At 45.7% G+C, this 26,951-nt stretch overlaps 1 protein-coding gene and 1 long non-coding RNA gene across 4 annotated transcripts in view; one reads left to right on the top strand and one right to left on the bottom strand.

Moving 5' to 3' along the window:
* The window catches only part of LOC118094226 (band 4.1-like protein 4B), a 74,337-nt gene extending 54,638 nt beyond the window's left edge, over positions 1 to 19,699 (bottom strand). The window contains exon 1 of one of the 3 annotated variants that reach the window (XM_060282167.1): positions 19,519 to 19,699. In XM_060282167.1, coding sequence (XP_060138150.1) covers positions 19,519 to 19,671 — 153 coding nt within the window. In that variant the 5' untranslated portion in view covers positions 19,672 to 19,699. The other 2 variants (XM_035134398.2, XM_060282168.1) reach the window with 2 other exon arrangements.
* LOC118094227 (uncharacterized) lies at positions 18,597 to 22,670 on the top strand. Its single transcript, XR_004693741.2, has 3 exons — positions 18,597 to 18,647; positions 20,035 to 20,171; positions 21,584 to 22,670. It is a non-coding gene; the product is annotated as an uncharacterized LOC118094227 (long non-coding RNA).
* Positions 22,671 to 26,951: the final 4,281 nt, after the last annotated feature.

Here is a 26,951-nt window from a genome sequence, read left to right as displayed (position 1 = left end):
ACTCTGTTCAGTGGACTTGTCTTCAAATCAGGCTGCAATCCTATACCTCATGGGTGGCAAACATTTTATGGTTCGAGGGCCATACCTGCCGGAACCGGCAGCCACGCGACACCAGAAGTTGCGTAGACGCAACTTCCGGTGTCGCTTTGCCCATCTATGGGCACCAAAAATGGCCACTGCCGGCTACAAAAGTCGCATCAACACACTTCCGGACATAGATGGGCAAATCAGGAAAAAAATGGCTGCCGGCAGGAGAATATAAGGGAGAATAAGTGAGACTAAGTGATACAGGGGACCGACGGGAAAAGGTAAGAAAAAACGGGGGGTTCCCGGGGAAAACGGGGTACTTGGCAGCTATGTCGAGGGCTGCGGTCACCCTTATTAGGTGCTGCATCCCAGTAGTGGCTGTGGGTGGAAGTGGCTGTGACCACCTCACACTATCTCATGCACTCTTGGGGGGGGGCACAGACACACAGTCCCCTATCCTCTGCCAACCTCTCCACTCATCAAATGACCCAAGCGAGGAGTGAGGAAGGGGTGATTTGCATCTCAATCAGGGCATTGTGCTTTATTGCCTCAGTGCTGGGATGTGTTAACTTTATTTTTGTTTCTGCCACTGCCACCAAAATTGGGGTGGGAGTGTCTTGGAAGGCCGGGGGGGAAATGCTGGTATGTGTGGATCAGGACCCCAAACTGGAGGCTGGCCACTCCTGCTATACCTACCTAAGTGGGCAAGATCACTTACTTGAAATCTTAGTAACACTACTTAGCCTTGTCGCTAAGCAGACTTACATAATTCTACTGTATATATAGGAATACGGACAAGGTTTTGAATCATAAGAAAAGGAACACTTACAAAAACAATAGGTGACATGTCCACTTGTAGACCCACACAAACAAATGCAGCATTTTTAAACGATGCCAAAATCCAAATGAGGAATTTGGAAGGTATGTGGTAATCTTCAGGCAGTTGTTCTAGTTATTTTTTTCAAGATAACCCCTTTTAATATTTGCTTCAAGGCAGATGTATCTTGTTACAACAACTTAAAGGTCTTGGGTGCAGGGTCTCATCTCACAACCAGATGGTCCTCCTCTGATCACTGAAGATTAGAAGATTTAGGAGAGAAGTATGTATGTCACCCTTTATACAACTAATTCAGAAAAAGAATTTGTCTGAAAATAACTTCAGAAAGCATTTTTAAGTCAACTCAATCTTCCTAATCTTTATGAGCCTGTACAGACTCAGACATAGGAGATAAGGATTCAAATTAAGTTCAGGCATCAACTCTAGCAAATCATTGAATTACAGCTGCCGTTTCTTATCATTAAAACTATGCTGCCATTTAAAAAGTTTGCAAGGACGAGTAAGATTGTACAGTCTTGCAACTTATGGACAGGGTGAACTATAAATAGAAATGTATTCCAAAAATACTATTTACAAATATATATATATATTGGCTTCCTTGTTTTTTTGCCTGAAGGTCTCTGAATACCTAAACTATGGTCAAGTATTGGCCACAAACCATGCTTTGAGCTTCCTAGTCATGACTTGTAGTGTTATGTCGTGACCTTAGAAACCATGATTGAACCAGGGTGGATAAAAATCAATGATTTTATTTAAATAGGATTTTTTAAAAAAATAAAATGCTTTTGGAGGAAAAATATTTCTAAATATTTCAAGATATTTCTAAAGATAGTTTTCCATTTCAATTACATTATAGTCCAAAGGCTATTCATCAGGAAATAAGGATTTGTTTCCAATTATGTAGTATGAGAATTTATATGCAGTGTTTAAATTTTTTGGTAAATGAATTCCATTAATCCATTCACAATGTCAAACTCTTCCAGAGGTTTCTGTAAGATTATTTGGGGCAGTTTTTCTAATGAGAAGATATTATCACTGATGCTTGTTTTTGCAGTTCTCAAAAGTGTGAATTTGTGTCTGCAGAGATAACATGCCTTTTCTTCGCAGGAAAAATATTATAAAACATACAGTGGTTTTTTGTGGGGGGGGGGGCTTGGTTGGGAACATACTCATGAACTTTAAACCCCCACACACAAAATTCATTGCTGTTAAATATTTTGGTTACATTCAAAGCTACTATCTCCACTTCACTGCTCAACATACAAATCAGTGTTATACCGTATCACACTAACTTCTGACAGCAAAATGCAGAGTATAGAATGAAAGAATCTTTATCTTGTGCACAAACACAGAACATAAGCGCAAGGACTGGATAAACAGTTAGCCAAGGTTATGTAAATGCCGCAAGTCATTTTTCAAGTGACACAATGGTGAAGAAACCCAGTTAATTATTTTTGGGGAGCAGTGTATTTCATTATTTTATTTTAATTATTTCTATGTGAATTTGTATCTATGGCTGGAGGCAGAAGTGCTTCTCAATCCCAGTTGCTGGAAAGTGCAGCTTTTTCAACATCACGTTATATTGCCAAACCGCAATATTTTGCTGGCCATGCATCATAATGTTGAAAACCCAACATCACCCAGCCCTAGCTGCAAGTAGGTGGACAGAATACAGTGGTACCTCATTTTACGAACTTAATCCATTCCGGAAGTCCATTCTTAAACCGAAACCATTCTTAAACCGAGGCGTGCTTTCCCTAATGAGGCCTCCCGCCACCCATACCCTTCCACCATTCGGATTCCATTCTTAGACCAAGGTAAAGTTTGCAAACCAGGACACTACTTCCGGTTTTATGCGGTTCATAAACTGAATCATTCGAAAACAGGACTGTTCTTAAACAGAGGTACCACTGTACTAAAACATGATAAAACATCAAACATTAAAAACTTCCCTAAACAGGGCTGCCTCCAGATGTCTTCTAAAAGTCAGTTAGTTGTTTATTTCCTTGACATTTGACGTGAGGGTGTTCAACAGGGAGGGCGCCGCCACCGAGAAAGCCCTCTGCCTGGTTCCTTGAAACCTCACTTCTCGCAGTGAGGGAACTGCCAGAAGGCCCTCAGAGCTGGACCTCAGTGTTTGGGCTGAACGGTGGAGGTGGAGACACTCCTTCAGGTATACTGGGCCGAGGCCGTTTAGCGCTTTAGAGGTCAGCACCAACACCTTGAGTTGTGCTTGGAAACATACTGCAATGAAGCTTGGTGTCAAGGAGCTGAGGGGGGAGGGTCTCTGGAGGGACAGCAAGGAGGTTCTTGGTTTCCAGTGCCCTGCCAGTCCCAGAAGGAAACTCCCTAAACATATTAGTGTATTAGTGCACAGGATTGTTGCTCATTTGTCTAGCTGGAGCTTCCCTCAGTAGCACCAACCTATTGTAGCCAGGGCCAGCCTGCCCCTAAGGCCGACTGAGGCACCTGCCTCAGGCAGTGGAATCCAAGGGGCACCTCTGAGGGCATGCATCCCTCTCACTAGATCCTGCTGGAACCCAGAAGGCTGGTTCCCCCTACAAAGCCTTCTCCAACCCCCGATTGTTCCTATTGTTGGACAACAGAAGCTCTTCAAGAGTCTTGGCACACTGACAGAGAAAGAAGTAATTTGGCAGAAGCCGGAGGTCCCTCGAAAAGATGGGAAAGAAGCACTAACCATGACCTACATCTTAAGTGGTAGAGGGACTGTTCTATTCTTTCTAAGAAAACAATGATATGCCATGGGTTAGTAACTACATCATCTGTAAGGGATTGATTCAAAATATTATTTCATCAGTGCACAGGGCTGGAGAATGTCATGCTATAACCTTGGGCAGGGTTCCATACGGAAAGGAGTTGAAGTCAAAGTATAGTTTCTGTATTACATTCCAAAACATACACAGTAAAAGCCTTCAGAGTGAATATACAATTATTTAGATCACCTTGTTGCATGAGTCATGTACAGCAAAGCCATTAAAAATACACACAGTCAAATCTTGCCAAAAAATAGTAAACCAAGTCCGTATGCTACATGAAAATACATCAACAAACTATAAATAAAACTGATACAGGAATGCTGGCATGTGCATGTATGAATTAGGTAACAATTAAAGCTAAGCCAAATGATGGCTTAGTCAATGCAAATGAATGGGTTCCCAGAGAGGAAATTTCCTCCTCTGGCTCTCTTGCTGCAGCACTGCACTGAACTAAGCTGCTGTTTAGCTTGATGTGTCATCTGAACCCAGCCTCGTGGGGTGCTGTCCCCCCAAAAAACCAGAGGACAAACCGTGGTGACACCTTGTGGTTTGTCTGGAAGAAAGCCAAACCATGAACCTGAGCTTAGACGATATGCTAAGCCAAACTGTGGCCCAGCACAACAGCAGCAGGACCAGGAAAGAGCAAAGAGCCCACAGCCTTCTTTCTGGTAGCCTACAGCATATTTGCTCATTTGTGGATTGATGTAGAATCATAGAATCATAGAGTTGGAAGAGACCACAAGGGCCATCCAGTCCAACCCCCTGCCAAGCAGGAAACACCATCAAAGCATTCTCCAAAGAAGGAGACTCCACCACACTTCTTGGCAGCAAATTCCACTGCTGAACAGCTCTTACTGTCAGGAAGTTCTTCCTAATGTTTAGGTGGAATCTTCTTTCTTGTAGTTTGAATCCATAGCTCCGTGTCCGCTTCTCTGGAGCAGCAGAAAACAACCTTTCTCCCTCCTCTATATGACATCCTTTTATATATTTGAACATGGCTATCATATCACCCCTTAACCTTTTTCTTCTCCAGGCTAAACATACCCAGCTCCCTAAGCCGTTCCTAATAAGGCATTGTTTCCAGGCCTTTGACCATTTTGGTTGCCCTCCTCTGGACACGTTCCAGCTTGTCAGTATCCTTCTTGAACTGTGGTGCCCAGTACTGGACACAGTACTCCAGGTGAGGTCTGACCAGAGCAGAATACGGTGGTACTATTACTTCCCTTGATCTAGACGCTATACTCCTATTGATGCAGCCCAGAATTGCATTGGCTTTTTTAGCTGCTGCATCACACTGTTGACTCATGTCAAGTTTGTGACTTAACGTCACATGAATTCCAGTAAGAAACAGAAAAAGGAAGGAATGTTAATTTTCCCCTTGGAAGTTGTTCATTTATATGTTGCTTTCTTACCTGCCTGGATCTGACAGCATTAAAACTGACCAGTTTTTTTTTTTAAAAAAACCCACATATGTCTCAAATACTTCCACAGGGAAGTATCGATATAAGGCCACCATGCACCCCTCTTAAAAAGGAAGGGAGTCCAGCGTCAAAATTTTGTTTCTTGCCACAACTATAAGGGAGAGACATTTTGGCACCTGAGGCAAGCCACAAAATGGCACCAACACCCACCAGGGAAGAAGCAGGGAATGAAGATCGGGAACAAGGCAGGAATAAAATCAACCTAACCTGATGGTTGAAATGGGACTCAAAGACCGTCGGGCAGGAGGAAAGGACCCGCTCTGAGTCAAGCTAGGAGAGTGCAGAGCCCAGCAGACACCAGAGAGCAGTCCCCGCCACTTGCTTCCTAGGGGTGGGAGGAGAGCAGCATTGGCAGGGCTGCTGAGGCCCCATCCTGTGAGGAGTGTGCCACAGGCCCCTGTTTTTATCATGGCAGTGGCAGCAGCAATGGCCAATCATTCCTTGGAAGCTGGATCTGCTGTGCCTGTGGATCCTGCCACCCGAGGCAGTTTCTTCACCTTGCCTCATGGGTAGGCAGGTCCTGAGGCTAATCAGCCAATAATGTTCCTGCAAGTAACAGCACACTTTTTGGGGAGAAACACCCGTTTTTCTTCACTCTGACTGGCAAAGCAAGCAACCATCCCAATGCAGTTGGCGCCTCAGGGAAAACACTCAGCCAAAGTCAGCTAATTATGAGGTATTCAATGAAAACAGGTACTGGCCAAATATATAAAAACTAAGAAAGTCGTCCATAGGAAAATACCATTGACAAACTATGTATTAGAATCAACCAAAGTAATTGCAAAAGAGTTAGCAAGCTTTCAGGTCCCAAACTGTATTCAGTGGCAGGGCCCTTACATTCCACGCTTGTACTCAGTAAACTGCATTATATATAGCAAATTCTAAAGGACTCACTTCACACACAAAAAATTAGGGCAACAAAAAACTAGGAAACACCTGTCACCTTATTTACAAGGTACAAAATAAGATCCTGCTTACAAAGCACCTCCTAAGGATTATAACATACTCAGCAGAAGCCTTCTAGGATGAAAACAGAGGAAGGAACAATTATGGCAAAAATAAGGATAAAAGTTTGTTGGCAAGATCCTGAAAATTCAGCCACATTTGCCAACTTTCGCACACCTCAAATAGCCCTCTTACAAAGGCCACTGTCAACACCCTGAGGGAGAGAAAATGAAAGTAACTTGCTTTCTATTTGCACACCTAAGTCCTGGATGCTGAAGGGCAACTTCCTGAATCATGCAAACATTCCACACACTGCAAATAGCAACAAAAACCATGACAGATGAGCAAGTTTCTGCAACCTGACAATGCCTCCTGAGTTTCGCTGACTCCCGGAAAGCTGTCTTGCCTCATTTTAGCATCTCTTTTTTTTTATTTTAAGAGGAAGCAATTGCAACATTTCTTCATTTGTATCTGAAATGCAAAAGGTTCACTGAACTCTGAGGGCAAAGTTCATGGTTTTTAAACATGTTACAGAAAATACATCGCTGGAAACCGTAATGAATTGATTTTTTAAAGAACTAAAGCTGCAAAATAACTAATTTGGTTGGGCGGCAAAATTTTAATTAGTAGGGCTGCAGTAAAATGCATTTTTATTTATTTTTGGAGCTACTTTGGTGCTGATGCTACTGTAAAAGTAAAGGTAAAGGGACCCCTGACCATTAGGTCCAGTCGCGGACGACTCTGGGGTTGCGGCGCTCATCTCGCTTTACTGGCCGAGGGAGCTGGCATACAGCTTCCGGGTCATGTGGCCAGGGAATAAAAAAAGAAAGCATTCTATATCATTTATTGCAAATGGTGAGATTTAACATTACTGTTATCATTGCACTTCCTCCAAAATCTAAGAAGCAGGTCTATAGTGAGGTATGAATATGCATATGTACATCTAAACGAACTAATTGATTAAAAGGTAAAATGACCAACCGAAATGTCTTTAACTGATGGTACAGCCTCGATTTTAACTCCTTGAAAATGTTGATTCAAGGTTCCCACATGAAGAATGTTTCATTATGATCTCATCTTCCCATTGCAACATAAAACTATCCAGAGTCTAGTGAAATGTCATTATGATTTTAAAAAGCAGTCATTCTCTGAAATGCACTTTGCTGTTGTAAGAGAGAAGCATTATCATGAAATCTGAACAATAAAAGGGTCCTGTACTTACTTAAACCTAGAAGGTCCATGAAGCTAGTCTAATGCTAACCTAATGTTGCAATTTTCAGGCTATTGGTATGCTTATAAGCAGGCAGGCAGTGTTAGGACCGCAGCCAAAGAGCAACAGAATTTAAATTAAATTCTCTGGCGCTATGAGTAGCCAAGATCCAAGCTGGGCAAACGAGTTTGAAATAAACTACTACCCTGGACTGAAAAGTTCAGCATCTACATGAAACAGTGGTTCTGCTCATTCCTGCTGGGCCGTGTTCAGAAAGTGGTGTTGGGGGATGAGTGTTCAGACCCCTGGGCTCTCACTTGTGGGGTGCCTCAGAGTTCTGTCCTCTCCCCCATGCTTTTTAACATCTATATGAAGCTGCTGGGAGAGATCATCAGGGGGTTTGGGCTGGGTGTTCATCAGTATGCAGATGATACCCAGCTCTACCTCTCTTTCAAATCAGAACCAGTGAAGGCAGTGAAGGTCCTGTGTGAGTGCCTGGAGGCGGTTGGAGGATGGATGGTGGCTAACAGATTGAGGTTGAATCCTGACAAGACAGAAGTACTGTTCGTGGAGGACAGGAGGCGGGCAGGTGTGGAGGATTCCCTGGTTCTGAATGGGGTAACTGTGCCCCTGAAGGACCAGGTGCACAGCCTGGGAGTCATTTTGGACTCACAGCTGTCCATGAAGGCGCAGGTCAATTCTGTGTCCAGGGCAGGTGTCTACCAGCTCCATCTGGTACACAGGCTGAGACCACTGACTATCTCACCAGAGTGGTGCATGCTCTGGTTATTTCCCGCTTGGATTACTGCAATGCACTCTACATGGGGCTACCTTTGAAGGTGACCCGGAATCTACAACTAATCCAGAATGCAGCAGCTAAACTAGTGACAGGGAGCAGCCGTCGGGACCTTATAATACCAGTCCTAAAGGATCTTCACTGGCTCTCAGTACATTTCCAAGCACAATTCAATGTGTTGGTACTGACCTTTAAAGCCCTAAACAGCCTTGGCCCAGTATATACCCCCATCGCTCAGCCCAGACACTGAGGTCCATGTCTGAGGGCCTTCTGGTGGTTCCCTCCCTGTGAGAAGTGAAGTTACAGGAAGCCAGGCAGAGGGCCTTCTCAGTAGTGGCACCCTTCCTTTGCAATGCCCTCCCATCAGATGTCGAGGAAATAAAGAACTACACAACTTTTAGAAGCCATTTAAAGGCACCCCTGTATCGAGAAGTTACAGTGGTACCTCTACTTATGAATTTAATGCGTTCCAAACGCACATTCGTAAGTCGGAAAAATTTGTTAGTCGAATCCCATAGAAATGCATTGGGAGAAAAAAATCGTAAGTAGAAGCAACCCTATCTAAAAATTCGTAAGTAGAAAAAATCCTATCTAAACTACATCCAAGATGGCGGACGGAGCTCCATTCATAAGTAGAAACATTTGTAAGTAGAGTTATTCGCAAGTAGAGGTACCACTGTATTAATGTTCGACGTTTTACTATGTTTTTATATGCACTGTAAGCCACCCAGAGTGTTAGGGAAACCCAGCCAGATAGGCGGGGTAATAACAATAACAATAACAATAACAACAACAATAATACAAAGTACAGGTGTTGAGGGAAAACCTCTATCTGAGAGCCTGGACAGAGAAGAATTCAGTCAGAGTTGACATCACTCGGCAAGATGGACAAATAGTCTGATCTGGTAAAGGCAGGTTCCCAGGCCTGAAAGGAGCAAAGCATCTTCACCAAAGCAACAAATGGAACCAGTGGGTTACTAGCCTTAATGGAGAACCACTTTGCTCACTTCATGCAATCCAAACATCATAGGAACAAGCATATTTCCTAAGTAACATATTCGCCTAATTGACCGCAACTGTGAAATGGTGAAGCATTATTTTTTTGTAGATCCACTTTATATTTGATGAATAGCATTGTTTGAGGAGGGGAAAGCCCCAGCTTTATTTTTAAAATTAGCTGTTGGGTGCATTAGCACAGCTTGTGACCTACATGTCAAAGCAGCCCTCAAGACACGCGCTGTGGCTTGCCAGGAGCTTCTCCCGCCAGGCCTTTCAAACTATTCAGTTCCAGTTCAGTAATGAGGGTGAAAGGCAACACACACATTCAAAACTTTCCTTTTGGCAGCACAGGTACTCAGGGAGATGAAGCATTTAATTCTACTGTCAGACACAATCCAGTTTTGTTCATGCAATAGTTTCCACTAGCCCAAGTTGATCTGGTATACAGTACTCTAAAGTTTGATAAGGGACACAGAGCTCTACAGGAAAGAACTATTATGTGGTAATGGACATTTCAGAGCCACTGAAAGAAAAGCTTGCTACCCTCAACACTGTAGCTGCTCCAATAAAGGGTATCCCGAGAACCTGGTTCAAATTTCACCTCTTCTTTGAACTCACTAAGTAACTTGAAGCAAAGCCTCTTCGAAGACCACACACATAACCCTGTAATCAGTGTTAGAAACTCAGGTATAGAAGCTAGGTGCCAATTGGCTCCTTAAACCAGGATTACAGTTGCCAAAACAGAATGCCTAGTTGCCATTTTTGGGCCAGATGGCTCAAAAGTCATATTTTTCAATACAGTGGTACCTCTACTTACGAATTTAATGCGTTCCGAACACACATTTGTAAGTCGAAAAAAATTGTAAGTCTAATCCCACAGGAATGCATTGGGAGAAAAAAATTCGTAAGTTGAAGCAACCCTATCTAAAAATTCGTAAGTAGAAAAAATCCTATCTAAACCGCATTCAAGATGGCGGACGGAGCTCCATTTGTAAGTAGAAACATTCGTAAGTAGAGTTATTCGTAAGTAGAGGTACCACTGTATGTCTTTTTGGTGCTGTATTCATTCTGATTGTGCAGATAAAATATCACAGATAGAATGCTATAGGATGTGTTGCTAGTGTTTGAAAAATAGTCAAGATCCAAGAATCCCCAGGTAGGCACCTCCAGGTGGTGGAGACGTCAGGTGCCATCCTGGTGCCCAGGCATCTTCACTTTAGTCACAAGTGGCCAGGTGAAAAATGCACCTAGCAAATTTCACATCTGCTAATAATGTGGGGGTCATAATCCTTACCGAATGAGGTGGAAGCTGATTCATTAAGACAACCAGGGCTCACCTTACCAAGTGAAATGCCCAGAATTATTTTTTAAGTCCTCAAATCTCAAAGCCACACGCTTTCCTGTCCCACACCTCATTCCACAATTGATTTCAATGTAGAGTGTGCCCTGGGTCTCTCATTCTATGGCTAATGAGCTCTCTGCACCACTCAGTTAATCTCAATCCAAAACTATTCCCAGACCAGGGGGTCATGATCTGCCCGTCTGTCTCTAGGCACCAGCCCCAATTTTTATCTTACCAGAAGTACTAGCTATTTGTCTTGGATGTGTAATCTCCCCTCCTCACTATTTCAATCCAGATAATGCATCTAACAAGAACTACTGTAGTCTACTTTTCAGGTAGACCCACCGGCTCTTCTGAACATGCTCAGAGCTGTTTCTACATCTGCAAACAGCTCAAACTGCTAAGTATAAAATGCCAATGTTTAAATGTCCACTGTTTCTTTGCAAGGAGGAGGACAGGGAGAGTACCAAAACAGATGGGAAAGAAGACAACTTTTCTCCCAGCAGAGATGCACCTCTGGCAGAAGGGATGCTTTCTCTGCAGCTCAGACTTGAGGCAAGTGCTGAAGGCTCTTCCCAATCCCACTGGGTTCCAACAACTGCACTGACACTTCACTGTACAGAAGAGGCACCTGAATGTAGAAGCAAATCCAAAGGGTTTGTGGTGGTGGAGGAGGAAATCGCAACTGGGATCTGCAAGTCCTTGGCAGGACCTTGAAGTGCCTGCAGGTCAACTAATAAGAGTTCACTGGTTCCAGGCCCTTCTTCCCGGGGCTCGCCTGACTTTGTCCAAACAATAAAGACTCTACCTGGAACTTCAGTCCTGCAGCTGGAATCCTTGAAGTTCTCAGCTCCCCCTTTCCAGCTTTCCACCAGCCTGTTTCTCCTCAGCCTGCTCTTTCTGCAAGCTTGTTCCTGCCTAGGTCTACCACTTTGCCTCTCCTCCCCCCCCTCTCCTCTAGAAAAGGGAAGGCCAGCCTCTCCAATGCCAGGGCTGCTGGGAGATATAGCCCCTATAAACAGTTAACTTATTAAACCTCATAATAATTTCATAATTATCTGTCTGTGTATTTCTAAGAGTATAACCAAATCAGTGATTTTTTATATAACTGTAAAAACTACTCTGAAAATTTGTTGTTCCAAAAATGAAACCTTCATCTGGTTGTAAAAATTAAGATTATACCAGCAAGAATTATTCTTTCTGTAAAAAAGAGAGAGATTTAAATCAAGTCTTACTGACTAGTGATTTAAATTGTGATTTAAATTGATTTGATTTAAATCAAATCCACCCTGGTGCTAAATATTTGTAAAACAGCAATGCTTAAGTGTCCACTTAAGTATTTATGCAAGGGAGGAAAACAGGGAGAAAACCAAAGGTTGGCCACCACCCCACCACGACCTCTCAGTAGATCCACCAGGTTCTAGAGGTCACTGACTTGACCAACACTTCTTATAGAGTTAGTGCAAGGATTACAGGATGGTGTACTGAAGTTCTAGGCATTATTACCATATTTTCCAGGACCAGTCTAAAATAGAGAAGCAGTATGAAGATGAGAGCCAACATTTTCATTCATGAGCTACACTCAGGTATGAACTGCCAGTGATGAGCCATTTCTAACACTCGTTTAAAATGAAATATTTCAGACTTACACTAATTGTCAGATGGGTTTTAAAAAGAATTAATGCAAGCTCATGGAAAAGGAGTGTATCAATAGCTATTAACTATGACAACCTAAATGGAACGCGGGTGGCACTGTGGGTTAAACCACAGAGCCTAGGGCTTGCCAATCAGAAGGTCGGCGGTTTGAATCCCCGCAACGGGGTGAGCTCCCATTGCTCGGTCCCAGCTCTTGCCCACCTAGTAGTTCGAAAGCACGTCAAAGTACAAGTAGATAAATAGGTACCGCTCCGGCAGGAAGATAAACAGCGTTTCCGTGCGCTGCTCTGGTTCGCCAGAAGTGGCTTTGTCATGCTGGCCACATGACCTGGAAGCTGTACGCCGGCTCCCTCAGCCAATAAGGCGAGATGAGTGCCGCAACCCCAGAGTCGGTCACGACTGGACTTAATGGTCAGGAATCCCTTTACCTTTTATGACAACCTAAATTAAATCTCTGTATTTGGAGGCAGTACACCTCTGAATAGTGCAAGCTCTGGGCTGGGCACAATTATGAATTAGAATCATAGAATTGTAGAGTTGGAAGGGACCCCATGGATCATCTAGTCCAATCCTCTGTAATGCAGGAATCTCAACTAAAGCACCCACAACAAGTGGCCATCCAGCCTCTGCTTAAAAACCTCCAGTGAAGGAGAGCCCACAACCTCGAAGGAGACTGTTCCACTGTCTAACAGCTCTTTCAGTAGCAAAATGGCAAGATGGTGTTTGGATGTAATTCAAAAATTATACGATATAATTAATTCATTAACAGAAATGTGGGTTTAAAGAATATGTGGACATATCTATATAAAGAAATCATACCAATGAAGCAGAGAAGCGAGCTTGTGTAGTAGCAGTCTATATGGCGTTTTAAAAATAGGATTTCCTTTTGGTTAGCTGCTCTTCATCAAAGGCTCACCTGACGCTCATCCAATGCTGTGAGGATGCAGCTGCCATTGACCCACCTTTATTCCATGCTGGCCCTCAAAGATTCCTGATTCCTGCAATGCAGGGGGTTGGGCTACATGGCCCTCAGGGACCCTCCCCACTCTACAATTCTGAATCCTGCCTTTGTTGGTTGCCTTCTCACACCTCTCATTTCACTTCCTTCCTTCCTACCTACCTACCTTCCTTCCTTCCTTTCTGTTGCATTCAGTTTAGTCCAGTGCTGTGGCTACATTAATTTTTTTTTTTTGGCACGGGGGGGGGGGAGGAATCCCTTCATAAAATTAACAGGCAGACACCAAAAACTCCTCCCTCCCCCCCCTACCTGCTTCTGCTGTGTTAGTTGCTAGGTATGAACATTTCTCTTGAGCTGAAGGAGGGAAGTGTTGTCATGACTGCTGATGTCACAAAGGCTTTCCTCCTGGAAACAATAGTGGGCTTGGAAGCAAGATGATTCAACAAGTTCCCTGAATATTTTTTCAGACTTGGAGTGCAATACCCGTTGGAGTTTGCGGGTCTCTCTCCTAGCTAGAGGAAGGGGCAGATTTGCAATTTTAATTTGAGAGATAAGAGAGCGGCAAGCTTTGAGCTGGCCCAGACACTGAGGCAGAGAGAAGGGTTATGTTCCAGAACAGATGCCAAGTGCTCCTCTCACATCTCACTGCTCTGGAAAAGGGTTCATAGGGAATCACATGATATCAGGTCAACGGGAACTAACGGCTACATTTACACCCTCCTCGCCATAGGCAATCACTCCACAGCAAGAGATGAACGGACATTGGTGTCAGAATCTGTGTTGTTCAGCATGGAACACCCTGAGGAGTTCTAGCTTTAAGAGGCTAGAGGAGCGCATCACTCAATTTAGAAAGAAGAGAGAGCCCTTTTGAAAAAGTGCACTGTAAAGACTTAAAAGCATAGGACGAGAACATGAAAGCATTACGAGATCAAGACTTGAAAAGCCTGATGAGGAAACCGCCTTTACATTAAAAGGCAAGCGCAATTTCTAGTAGCCTTTTGAGGTTTAAAAGGTATGCAGTTCAGAGAAGAGGGAAACAATAGGGTCTTTATTTTTTTAAAAAAAAATAGCTGCAAAGTAAAATGAAATGCAAGAAAGTGGGCAAAAATAAAATCAATGGATATTTTGAGCGACTCATCTAAAAGCAAAGGCCTGAAGCCAAGGATGCCTGCTTATTTCAAAGATCAGTCAATGAACTTCAACCTCCCAAATCTCTGAAGTTCCTGGTTCATGTGCAATGACCCTGGCAGTCCTTTCTTCCTCCTATGGTAGTCTTGCTTTCACTCTGTCCTTCCACTCATGCCCTTAAACCAGGCATCTCCAAACTGCGGCCCTCCAGATGTTTTGGCCTACAACTCCCATGATCCCTAGCTAACAGGACCAGTGGTCGGGGAAGATGGGAACTGTAGTCCCAAACATCTGGAGGGCCGAAGTTTGGGGATGCCTGCCTTAAACTAAATTCTTCCAGAACCCAGGGCCTTCGTCTCTTATGTCTCTTGGACAAGCCAGGGAACCCCTGCACCCTTCTTCCCCCACCCCTTTCCCTAAGGTCCATCCATGGCAGGGAAAGAGGCCTTTTGTCTGCCCCCCCCCTTCTTGCAATGGCTCCAGAGTAGATTAAGCTTGCCAAACTACAGGCAAATACTGGTAGGTCTGGGTGGGGTTGCAGCAGAAGTAAATGAGATTCACTTTTCTCCATAATTCGGAGCAGGGCATGGGCTTGGCACTTACTCTTTCTTACTCAAAAATAATAAAGCGGCAACTGAGGAGTCTGTATTATGGCCTGCACATTTTTTAAAAAAACACTTTGGGGCATCCCATTGGCTTTCCTTCCTAGCATCCCATTGGCTTTCCTTCTCACAGGCCTTACAACATTACATGCTTATGATGTTGCCTGTGGACTTCTGAAGAGTCCTGAGCTTTGTGTTGGTTAAAAAGAGCAACAATGAAATGGAGCTTTGAACTTTTTTTTTTTAAAAAAAGGTATCCACCACTGTCCTTTAACTAAAAATAAAAATAAAAATCTAGAGTGCTCTGCAGACAACATTTTGGAAAGGCTCAGATCTTACAATGTCCGTGGATGTAGAGAAACACAGTGATGTGTATGAAAGCTTAGATTACACAAAATAACAAAATTAACTGTGGCAGAGCAAAATGAGCCTTTGTGGGAGCCCTGATTTTGGCGTAGGGGGCTCCTGGAAGTGGTGGGGGATTCAAAAATCACCCTGATTCTAGTGTTGCCATATGTCCAGAACTTCCCAGACATGTCCAAGATTTAAGCAGTGAAAATAGCATCTGGGGGAATTTTGGGGAATCAGCAAAATGTCCAGGATTTTGAAGCTGATTGCCTAAAAAAAGCTCAGTAACTCTGAGATTCTAAAAAAAACCAAAACACCTCACACCTCACAACAACTTTTTGTTTCCTGAATTTTACTTCTTGAAATATTGTAACTCTACCCTGATTCATTTGGCTGAATACCTAACCCTACCTTGATAAGCACACGGCTATCAACCCTGGCACACATCCTGAACACTCAACACAACACAGTTAAACACACATCGGACACGCACATGCCCCCCCCCCACAAAACAAAAATCACACAATCACACACAAATAGAATCACACACAGCATCCTGTGATGGGAATAAAAACCTTCCACTCCACTGGATTCACATCAGTGGAGATAATGTGAGATTGCAGGGCAATATTCTTCCTGATCCTTGTGTACATGGTTCAAACATTACACCAAAAAGGGGAAGAAACTCCTCCCCTCCAGCTGATGGTTGGCCATTATTATTATTATTATTTCTTGATTAAATTTATATACAGTGGTACCTCTACTTACGAATAACTCTACTTACAAATGGAGCTCCGTCTGCCATCTTGGATGCAGTTTAGATAGGATTTTTTTTCTACTTATGAATTTTTAGATAGGGTTGCTTCGACTTATGAATTTTTTCTCCCAATGCATTCCTATGGGATTCGACTTACAATTTTCTTCTACTTACAAATGTGTGTTTGGAACGCATTAAATTCATAAGTAGAGGTACCACTGTATTGCCCTTTATCCAAGAAGGGTGCTATAGAGCAGGCACTTCCAACAGGTGGATCGTGATCTACCGATAGATCACTTGATGTCTGTGGTAGATCACTGGGCCCCCCCAAACAAGCTCAACAATTTTGGCTCCCTTAAAAAAAGTTCAACAGTGTTGGCCTGCACCCCCCCCCCAACAGGGCTTTCACTGCCAGTTTTTAACTCCATGAGGGAGATTGCAGTGTCTTGGGAGTTGGCCACCCCCGGTATAGAGTATAAAAACACAAAAAATGCATATTATAATAACCAAACAATAACCTCTCACACAGTCACTTTAAAAGGCCATAGAATGCACAATCAGCCAAAGGCCTGGTTACAGAGAAACAGTTTTGCCTAGTGCCTAAAGGTGTATAATGAAGGCACCAGGTGAGCCTCCCTGGAAAGAGCATCCCACAAGCAGGGAGCTGCTGCAGAAAAGGCCATCTCTCGTGTTGCCACCCTCTGGACCTCTCATGGAGGAGGCAGGCAAAAAAGGGGCCTCAGCTGGTGATTGCAGGGTCTAGGCCAGCTCATATGGGGAGGGATGGTTTATGGCATGCAAAAACCTGAGAAGTGGGGAGGGTGTGATCTGCAACCAGTGCATGTTGGTCACAGGGAGCGGGTGGGAGGGAAAACAGCCTGGGAAGAGGAGGAGGAGGATTAGGCCCACAGGACAAAGATTCCTCAGCATTGCTTTATGTCTTTTTGTATTCCTTTACCCATTTTACTGTAGTTTTTGTTTGAAAATGATCTGATAGTTTTAATTGTGTTAACTGCCTTAGAAACATTTATAGTGAGGGGTAGAACTTTAAAAAACAAAAACAACAGATGCAAGTTCCAAATCCTATAACCACAGACCCTCCAAGTGTCCCTATTTTCCAGAGACAATCTAGGTTTTACAGAAGGCTCCCCAGTTTCTGATTTGATCCCAGAATGACCCTCTTTTCCTTAGGACATCCCTATTTTCATTTGAGAAACGTTGGAAGGTATGGAGTTATGCGACCCCCCCCCCCAAGCTAAGGAGATAAACTGCCCAAAGTGGATAGGGGAAATTATTATTATGGAATAGGACGTCCCTATTTTCATCAGAGAAATGTTGGAGGGTCTGTAACCATAAATCTGTTTTGCATTCCCTCTAGTAAATTATTTCTGGGCCCTCTGCCCCGTAATCATTCCTTTGGGACCATTTGCCCTGCTTTAGAAGAACATATTGCCTCCTGAGTATCAGAATTAATCATGGCAGACCTATTTAAAATAACCAGCCTAGGAATCTGAGCACAAATACTATCAGAACAGAAATACTATATGCAGGAAAACTAGCATCATATGTGCTTTTAAGGTATTGATATTTGACACAGAGGTCTCACGATTTCTGGATATACAGACGCACCAGAAATCATATGAGAGATCTTTGTGTTAAAATCTCCATAAAACAGGTCACCTGCTTGTTCTGATATACAAATAAGTGACCTACTGTATGGAGATTAAACACAGAGATCTCTCACATGATTTCTGGAGTGTATTTTCATGCAAGACTAATAACTATTACACTGGTAATCTGGTGTATTTGAGCATTGTCCAAACCACCTTAACACACACACAAACACACACTTACTCTAAGGTCATTATTAGTAAAAATACACAATCAGATTCTACACAAATTCATATGGAATTCTGATGATTTGGGGGTTTAAAAGAAGTTTTGCCTTGCTTACATTCCGTATTGTTTTAAAATCATATCTGCTTTGCATTTCATTTTATTTTTACTGAGAGCAAACAGTAGCTTGTCAGGCCAATTTCTGTGGCTGAATTCCATACTTTGAAAGCTACAGTTGCTCATGTTTCTTTAAAAAATAAATCTAACACTTTAGAAATCCAACACACTGTAAAGGCAATTTCACAAGGAACCCAAGAAGCATAAAAACAGGGAGTGAGGGGAACACCTGCAGGAAGCAGAAGCAACAATTTTGGACATGGGAAGGGGAGGGGGCTTGTCTGAACATCACCTGACACTCATGCCCCAAGAAGGATTCTTTCTATAGGGAAGGCAACGTGGTGCCTTTAAGTGAATCCAACTAACCTAGCTGCAGACAGTTAAGAACTGGATCCTGCCCTGGAAAGGGCAATCCTCTGCTCTAGAGCCAGCCCAATCACAGGTGGAATAACCAGGGACAGGCATAACTGGTATTGTGAAAACTCAAAAGGCTCTTGATCCAAGGGTCAGAAAACTCTCTTCCCTGGGGACATGGACGCAACCAAAGGAGGACGGGGGGAGCAGCTCCCCCCCCATTAAATCAAGTAAATCAATAAAAATACTTAACTAACTGAGGTTCTGCCCCCCCCCCGACACACACACACACATAAAGTCTGGCTATGCCCATGCCAGGGGAACAGGGTCATGGCCACAACCTGTAGCAAAGTTCACCAGTGCCAGGAATTCATTAGTGCCAAGTGGGCAATGCCTGTCAAGTCAAAGATGAAAAAGAAACAAGGCAGGTCTCTCGGGTCCCATCTGCCTCAGGCAAAGACACACACACACCCCAGGTAAGAAAAGAAAAAAACAGGCGCCAGCTCTACTACCTGTACATAGAGTCCTAGAAGGGTAGAGTTGGAAGGGTCCCCAAAGGTCATCTAGCCCAAAGCCCTTCCTCCCCTCGTCCTACTCACCGGGAGCTCCACGCTGACCTCGGTGCCGTCGAGCAGCTGCACCCGACACTGCAGCGCAGCTCGGCCGCCCGTCGCGGCCGCCTGGATGTGCGGAGGCGCCGGGGCGCCGCCGGGCGCGGCCAGCGAAGCTCCCACAGAGGCCACTCGGGGCGCCCCGTCGCGCTCGTCTCCTTCGCCGGCTGCTCGCCCGTAGCGCTGCATCGACCGCCGGCCGAAGGTCCTGCGTAGGAACCGCAGCATGGTGCGCCCTCGCTCCGGGGGAGGCGGGCGGGACTCCGGCTCCTACCGGCCCCGCGCAGACGCTACTGCGCGGACGGAGCTCCCCCAGCCGCGCCGCCAGCCGACACCCGCCCGGGGAGCCAGGCAGGCAGGCAGGCAGCGGTGGGTTCGCCGCCGCTGGGCGGGGTCCCCGTCAGCCGCCGCGCAGCGCCGCGCCTCCTCCCTTCCTGCCGCAGACGGCGGCAGCTGCACAAAGCCGGCGGGCAGCGGCGACCTGTCGCTGCGGGCGCCGTCGCTCTCGCTCGGCCGGGGCCAAAGGGGGCCGCGCTCGCCCCGCAGAGCCGCTTCCCTCGCCCAGCGGCGGCGGCGGCGGCGCCTCCTCCGTCCCCGAAGGCGCCACCTCTGCGCCGCCGCCTCCTCGGCTGCCTTCCCTCCGGGGACGCTTGGCGGGAAAGGGCGCCTGCGCTGCGCCGCGGGGCTGGCGGCTCTACCTGCGCCAGGGCTCGCCACCTGCTCCACCTGGCCTTACCTGGGGCGGAGGAAGAGGGGTCGGAACAGCGACGGAGATGCCTCGCTCCTCCCCGGAAAGCCGAAGAGGCCCTTCTGCGTGCCGTCTGGCGCCCTCTCTTGCCCGCGAGGGCGTTGGAGGCGTCAGGAGTCCAGCGAACGGGGGAGAGCGCATCTGTTACTCCGAAGACGTTAGAGTTACTTCCGAGTAAGTTCTGGACAAGGAAGGCCAAGCCGACAGGAAGGGGCCTGGCGACGCACTCTTCGATCTCGGCCTGAGCAACTGTTACCGTATTATGGGAATGACTGGTATTCCAGTCTGTGCTCTTGTTTTCTTTATCACAGGATTGTAGTGTTGGGAAGGGTCCCCCAAGGGTCATCCAGTCCAACCCCCGGCAATGCAGAAATCTCAACTAATGAGAGCCCACAACTTCCCGAAGAAGCCCCTTTCACTGTTGTATTTTGTGCTTTTATTTTGAATTTAATGCTGGGAACCGTCATTCCATCCATGATTTAATGGAGATTCCTACTATTCTAGGATTACCATTACAAGAGCCCTGCTGGATCAAGCCAACTAGCAATCTGTTCTCCCAGGAGTCAACCAGATGTCAATGGGAAGCACCCAGGCAGATCCTGAGCACCCTGCAGCCCCCCACCCACCGCTCAGAGCTTAGGGTGAGGCCAGTGGAAGGGAGTGCGGAATGAGGGTTTCTGTAAAGCGCAGAACACACTGAGGCTGCACCCTTAATTGTTTCATTTTCATTTCATTTTTAATTTGTATACCAGCTTTTCTATCTTGCTATATACAAGGCAGTTTACAAGCTGAAGAAACAACAATATACAAAGGTCACATGTCTTGTAATAATCCAATCCAATACAAATGTCGCAATGAATATATGACTTAAAATAAACAACTTATTATCCAATACATGGGCGTAGGCAGGGGGGGCAGGAGGGGGCAATTGCCCCCCCTAGAAGCAGGGCCACTGGCCAGCCTGCCCCACTGCCCGCCCGGTGCCGTCTCCCTTCTTCCTGGCTGGCTGTGGGGCGGGCGGCGGGAAAGCACCAGAGCCGCGCAAAGCGTTTGGCTGGCTTTCCCTCCCTCCGCCCCACAGCCAGCAAGGGAGAAGGGAGACCTCCCTTCTAGCCGGCTGGCTGTGGGGCGGGCGGAGGGAAAGCCAGGCAACCGCTTTGCGCGGCTCTGGGGCTTTCCCTCCACCTGCCCCAGCGATTGCAGAGGCGGAGGAGGGGATCGGAGCAGCCCGATTTCGGGCTGATCCTGGCTCCCCCTCGTCCCTTCCGATCGCGGAGGGGGAGGAGGGAGTCGGAGCAGCCCGATTTCGGGCTGATCCTGGCTCCCCCTCGTCCCTTCCGATCGCGGAGGGGGAGGAGGGAGTCGGAGCAGCCCGATTTCGGGCTGATCCTGGCTCCCCCTCGTCCCTATCGCAGAGGGGGAGGAGGGAGTCGGAGCAGCCCGATTTCGGGCTGATCCTGGCTCCCCCTCGTCCCTTCCTATCGCAGAGGGGGAGGAGGGAGTCGGAGCAGCCCGATTTCGGGCTGATCCTGGCTCCCCCTCGTCCCTTCCGATCGCGGAGGGGGAGGAGGGAGTCGGAGCAACCCGATTTCGGGCTGATCCTGGCTCCCCCTCGTCCCTTCCGATCACGGAGGGGGAGGAGGGAGTCGGAGCAGCGCGATTTCGGGCTGATCCTGGCTCCCCCTCGTCCCTTCCTATCGCGGAGGGGGCGGAGGCAGTCGGAGCAGCCCGATTTCGGGCTGCTCCGATGTGGCCCCGCCCCTTGGCCCCACCCCTTGCTCCCCGCCCCTTGCCCCCCCCTGATTTTCATCCTGGCTACGCCCCTGATCCAATAAAGTAATATTCAATAATCCATTAGAATATAATAGTATACAGTACAAGGAAATAATGTCAACATATCGGCAAATATTAAACAGAAATTCACTCTCAACAATTACAGTAACTGTTACTTAAATTGTAAAATAAAGCAACAGCAAAATACATAAAATAGCACAATACATAAAAAGCCATAAAGTAATGATAGTGTTGTTAATTGGTGGTGCCCTTTCTTTAGGTGTTGGTGTCCTAGAGAGCAAAGCCAAACCCAGATGGAGGACCTTCTTGCATGACCAGACAGTCTGAGATCCATGTGTGAACCAAGAAGATTTAACTGCAGCTGATTTACCCTGTCCAGGAAAGAAAACAGTTTATGGCTCAAGTGTTGAGCTCTTCAGCACAGAAGGCATCCATCATAACACAGTTTGAACTATGCTATGCCATGGTTCAAAGCAGCAAGGCACAACACAGACAAGTGCCAGTTGTCTCACTTTCCTGTCTCTGTCATTGAGCCCTGCAAGTTGCCAAGTTTCTCTCTGTCCAGTCCAAGTGACTAGCACATTGCACAAGCCGCAAGGAGCAGTTTAACTCAGACTCCAGTAATGTCCATGAATTGCAGCCCTTGACTTCCAGAGAAATGAAAGGTTGCCATCACTCCAATGGAGAAAAGTCAAGTTCTGCACTGTTAAGATGAGGGCATACCTTGCTCTCTACCCTGGCTGGCCTGGCAGGGAGAAGGCACCTTTACACAATCCACCTCTATATGTTCCCATCACCCACCAGAGATCCTTGCAAGGTACAAGTCTGCCCTCCACATAAAACCTGCCTTTCAGGATGGTGTGCATTTTGCAACTCTGAAAAAAACTGGACATATGAACTAAGTACAGAAAGTGTTAAAGGGTTGTGCAATTCATAGGGAAGGCAGGTACATCAACAACTGGCAGAATACACTGGTTTCAGTGTATCTGATGAAGTGTGCATGCACACGAAAGCTCATACCAAAATAAAAACTTAGTTGGTCTTTAAGGTGCTACTGAAGGAATTTTTTTATTTTGTTTCGACTCACACCAAGACGGCTACCTACCTGTAACTAGAACTGGCAGAATAGTTCTGTAAAAAACAAAAACCTGATCCTCAAAAGGTTCTCATTTATAATCGCCCAAGCCACCTTGGGAAGAATATACCTGGAAAGGCAGCCTAGATATTAATATATATATATATTACAGCCCTTCTGTGTGCTTTACCTTGCAACAACCAGGCCGGGAATATATGATATTGCAATAGTTGCAAACTCCTTTTGGCCTTCTGGAAGCCTAACAGGCACACCCTACCTCAGTATGTAAACAAAACATAATATCAAAAGAACTCTGGATAAGAGAAGAAAGAGAAATAAATTGGGAAATGTAACATTGTTCAAAATTAGGGCAAGAAAGGAAAATTACTGGATTAGAGGAAGGCTGCAATGCCTGTTGGAATAATTGGGTTAGGTCAAGGTATACAAGAGGAGATTTCGTGAAGTCAGTTCGCTAAAAATTCACCCTACTAGAGGGAGGGAGTCTACTGATCGCTCAAATAATTTGCAATACCAAATTACACCTCTATATATAAATGAGTTATTTTCTTTAAAATGTATTCCAAGATGCTTCACAGCCTATTCCTATGGAAATATACTTGGCTAAATTCTTTGAGATTATCACCCAGTAAGTACCATATTTTTCTGTGTATAAGACGATGTTTTCCCCCTAAAAAGTAATGTCAAAAATTAGGGTGCATCTTATGCATGGATAGTGTCTCCACCCAGTTTCTGAGTCCCCAAAAATACACCCAGTTTCTGAGTCCCCAAAAATACATGTCTTATACATGGGGGCATCTTATACACGGAAAAATATGGTATATATTGGACTTGCGGTAATAGGAGCTTGATAATATTGATACTCTGTTCTCCTTTAAAAATACAGAGTTTCCCTTTCAGTGCCAACTATAGTTTTGAATAAGCAAACAGTCTTACACATTCACCGTCCCAGTGAATGAAGCAAGATATAGTCTGCTTTTCTTCCGACCAGAAGGAAATAGAGTTCTAATATAAATCTAATCACAGTTGTTCAAAAATACAAAAGTAAACTTTTGCTCTTGATGAGCAATAATAATAATAATAATAATAATAATAATAATAATAATAATAATAAATTGTTGTCCTTTTTACAAGGGGAGAGGTATTAACGTGGTCTGTATGGCAGCATTCCAGATTCATTCATTATAGCGTGCCTCTTCTCTTCCATTTCCAATGGATGTGCCCAGAGGCAGAATTGTACTTCTGTGTGCTGTTAACTGTCTGCTGTGATCTGACCTTAAAGTTAGTTGTGCCACTCACTTGTGGGAGGCATTGTCCCTTTTACCTGCTCAATGATGGTGAAAAATTCAGTTAGCATATTTTTGTGTTGAGCTGACTTGCAGAGCTACAGGAAGAGACCTTAAATCAAGCATCCCCAAACTTCGGCCCTCCAGGTGTTTTGGACTACAATTCCCATCTTCCCCGACCACTGGTCCTGTTAGCTAAGGATCGTGGGAGTTATAGGCTAAAACATCTGGAGGGCCGCAGTTTGGGGATGCCTGCCTTAAATCAAGATACCCAAGGGTTCGCTCATTCTCCAGGTAAGCGGTTTAAAATTCATGCCAGTCAATGAAGCACGATTGGCTTGTGTAACACTACTTACTGAATGCCATTTACTGGTGTCTGCCCAAATGCAGCTTGACCAAAAAATGATACCTGTTGCCAAGATGGGACTTAGTTAAGTCTATACACAACCCCACTTTCCTCCTTGCTGAACCTTTGTCCACAAATGAAGATTTTGTGAGAATTTCTGCAATCTTCATGGCATTCCCATGAAAACCAAAAAACTTTTGGATGGAAAGGATACCCGCTTATTTAATAGGCGAGTGAGTGACCTTCCCATTTCCTTTTATTTTTATTAATGTTAAACAGAGCCAAGCCACTCTCCTCAGCAGCTGGCTACTAGTCAGTTTAAATATCTATTTGAAAACAGTACTAGGAATATTGTACAGGATGCCACAGTGTGGAGTTCCTCTTGCCTTGTACAGGGAGTTGACTACCTTCATTCTCAAGAGGTTTTCGAACCGAATAGCAGCCATATGCTGGGTGCAGCAGCTTGCCTTTAACGCATTTGGGGGAAGTCAACTCACCAAATACTACTCATCCTACCATCTTGAACTTTCTACCGTCACCCTACCTGAACATCTACCGGCCAGACTCATCTTTAGATGAGTTTTTGCTCTTCATATAATCTGACTAGGGGATGCGGGTGGCACTGTGGGTTAAACCACAGAGCCTAGGGCTTGCCAATCAGAAGGTCGGCGGTTCTAATCCCCGCAACAGGGTGAGCTCCCATCGCTCGGTCCCAGCTCCTGCCAACCTAGCAGTTTGAAAGCATGTCAAAGTGCAAGTAGATAAATAGGTACCACTACAGCGGGAAGGTAAACGGCGTTTAAATGTGCTGCTCTGGTTCGCCAGAAGCGGCTTTGTCATGCTGGCCACATGACCTGGAAGCTGTACGCCGGCTCCCTCGGCCAATAACACAAGATGAGCGCCGCAACCCCAGAGTCGATCACGACTGGACCTAATGGTCAGGGGTCCCTTTACCTTTACCTTTACGATCTGACTGCTGAAAAATTCAACTGGGACAGACATTTGAATGAGCCCTAAGCTAAATTAAATTCATAGGGCTATGTTCCAGAAAGTGCCGTGGTGAATAAACTCTTAAATTCATTAGTTTCAAAGTTACTCATGTCCATTAACTTTAATGGGTCTATTCTGAGTAGGACTGACATTGACTACCACCCCTAATCTTAGCTAAATCATGTCCCCTATAGTCTCTGACCAGCAGTACACTAATTAAGGAGGCTGCCTCAAAGGTAAGTAGGCCGGGATCCCGCTGGCCCACTTGTAATTTGAGCACCGCAGATCACTAAAGTGTCCTGTGAAATCACAGAATTGTAGAATGCTAGAGACTGAAGGGATCCCGAGGGTCCCCTCCTCCAACTCCCTGCAGGACTCTTGCCCAAAGTGGGGCTTGATCCCAGGGCACTGAGATTAAAAGTCTCATACTCTACCAACTGAGCTATCATGTACAGTTTGAAGCTTTTCCCTATTCCACTTCTTTTGGACAAGAGATTGCCGACGTGGGGAAAGACTGCCCTCCTTTATGGAAGAACATAAAGAATGGTGTGAAGTTATGACACTTTTATTATGAAATTAGACATATAAGATGTCTGGATGAGAGCACAATATGTCCTCAGCACAATATGTAACTGGGCCAGACTTATTCTGACTAGAATCAGGAAGACGAAGACGAAGAAGAAGAAGAGGAGGAGGAGGAGGAGGAGGAGGAGGAGGAGGAGGAGTTTGGATTTGATATCCCGCTTTATCACTACCTAAAGGAGTCTCAAAGCGGCTAACAATCTCCTTTCCCCTCCTCCCCTGCAACAGACAGACACCCTGTGAGGTGGGTGGGGCTGAGAGACTTCAGAGAAGTGTGACTAGCCCAAGGTCACCCAGCAGCTGCATGTGAAGGAGCGGAGACGCGAACCCGGTTCCCCAGATTACGAGTCTACCCCTCTCTTACCTTCCAAGTCCCGGACTGCAGAATCCGGGACTGGCAGCCGTGTGACACCGGAAGTTGCGTCGACGTAACTTCCGGTGTCGCTTTGCCCTTCTATGAGCACCAAAAATGGCCACCGCCGGCTTCAAAAGTAGCTTCTGCGCATGACCGGAAGTGCGTCGACGCAACTTCCGGTGTCGCCCCGCCCATCTATGGGCACCAAAAATGGCCACCACCGACACCGGAAGTCGCGTCTATGCACTTCCAGTCATGCGTAGATGTGACTTTTGAAGCCAGCGGCGGCCATTTTTTGTGCCCATAGAAGGGCAAATCAGAAAAAAATGGCCGCCGGCAGGAGAAAATAACGGAGAAAAACGGGAGACGAAGTGATGCGGGGGACCACCGGGGAAAGGTAAGTAAAAACGGGGGTTTCCCGGGGGAAACGGGGTACTTGGCAGCTATGACCCCTCTTAACCACTACACCACACTGGCTCTCAACAGTGGAACGGATTCCCTATGAAGATGGTGGGCTCTTCTTCCTTGGAGGTTTTTAAGCAGAGTTTGGACTGCCAATGTCAGGAATGCTTTAGTTGAGATTGCTGCACTGCAGAGGGTTGGACTAGATGACCCTCAGGGTCGATTCCAAGTTCATGATTCTATTCTAACTAGCCAGAGTGAGGCAACCAGGCAGCGACAGTCGCCCTGAGCCTACTAGCCATTTCCCTTTGTTGGAGGACAGAGCTGTGGGCACTACAAGGCCTGCCCTCCTCCCCCTCCCTTAAACTAGCTCACTTCACTCTGATGGGGTGGAGGACGCTGTCCCATGGCCAAACCTTCTGTATGGGTCGTCTTCACCTTAGGCAGCACAATGTCTTGGACCAGTCCTGATATGGAAGGCAATCTGTCTCCCTAGCTGGTTTGGGGGTCACCCCTGGTTCTGGTGTGGGTCAAGTAAATGCCCCACCCCACCTCCCTTGTTCTCTTGGATTC

Source organism: Zootoca vivipara, chromosome 13 (assembly GCF_963506605.1).
Source record: "Zootoca vivipara chromosome 13, rZooViv1.1, whole genome shotgun sequence".
Lineage (NCBI taxonomy): Eukaryota > Metazoa > Chordata > Lepidosauria > Squamata > Lacertidae > Zootoca > Zootoca vivipara.
Note: the sequence above shows the minus strand (reverse complement) of the source record. Positions and strands in the feature narration are given on the sequence as shown.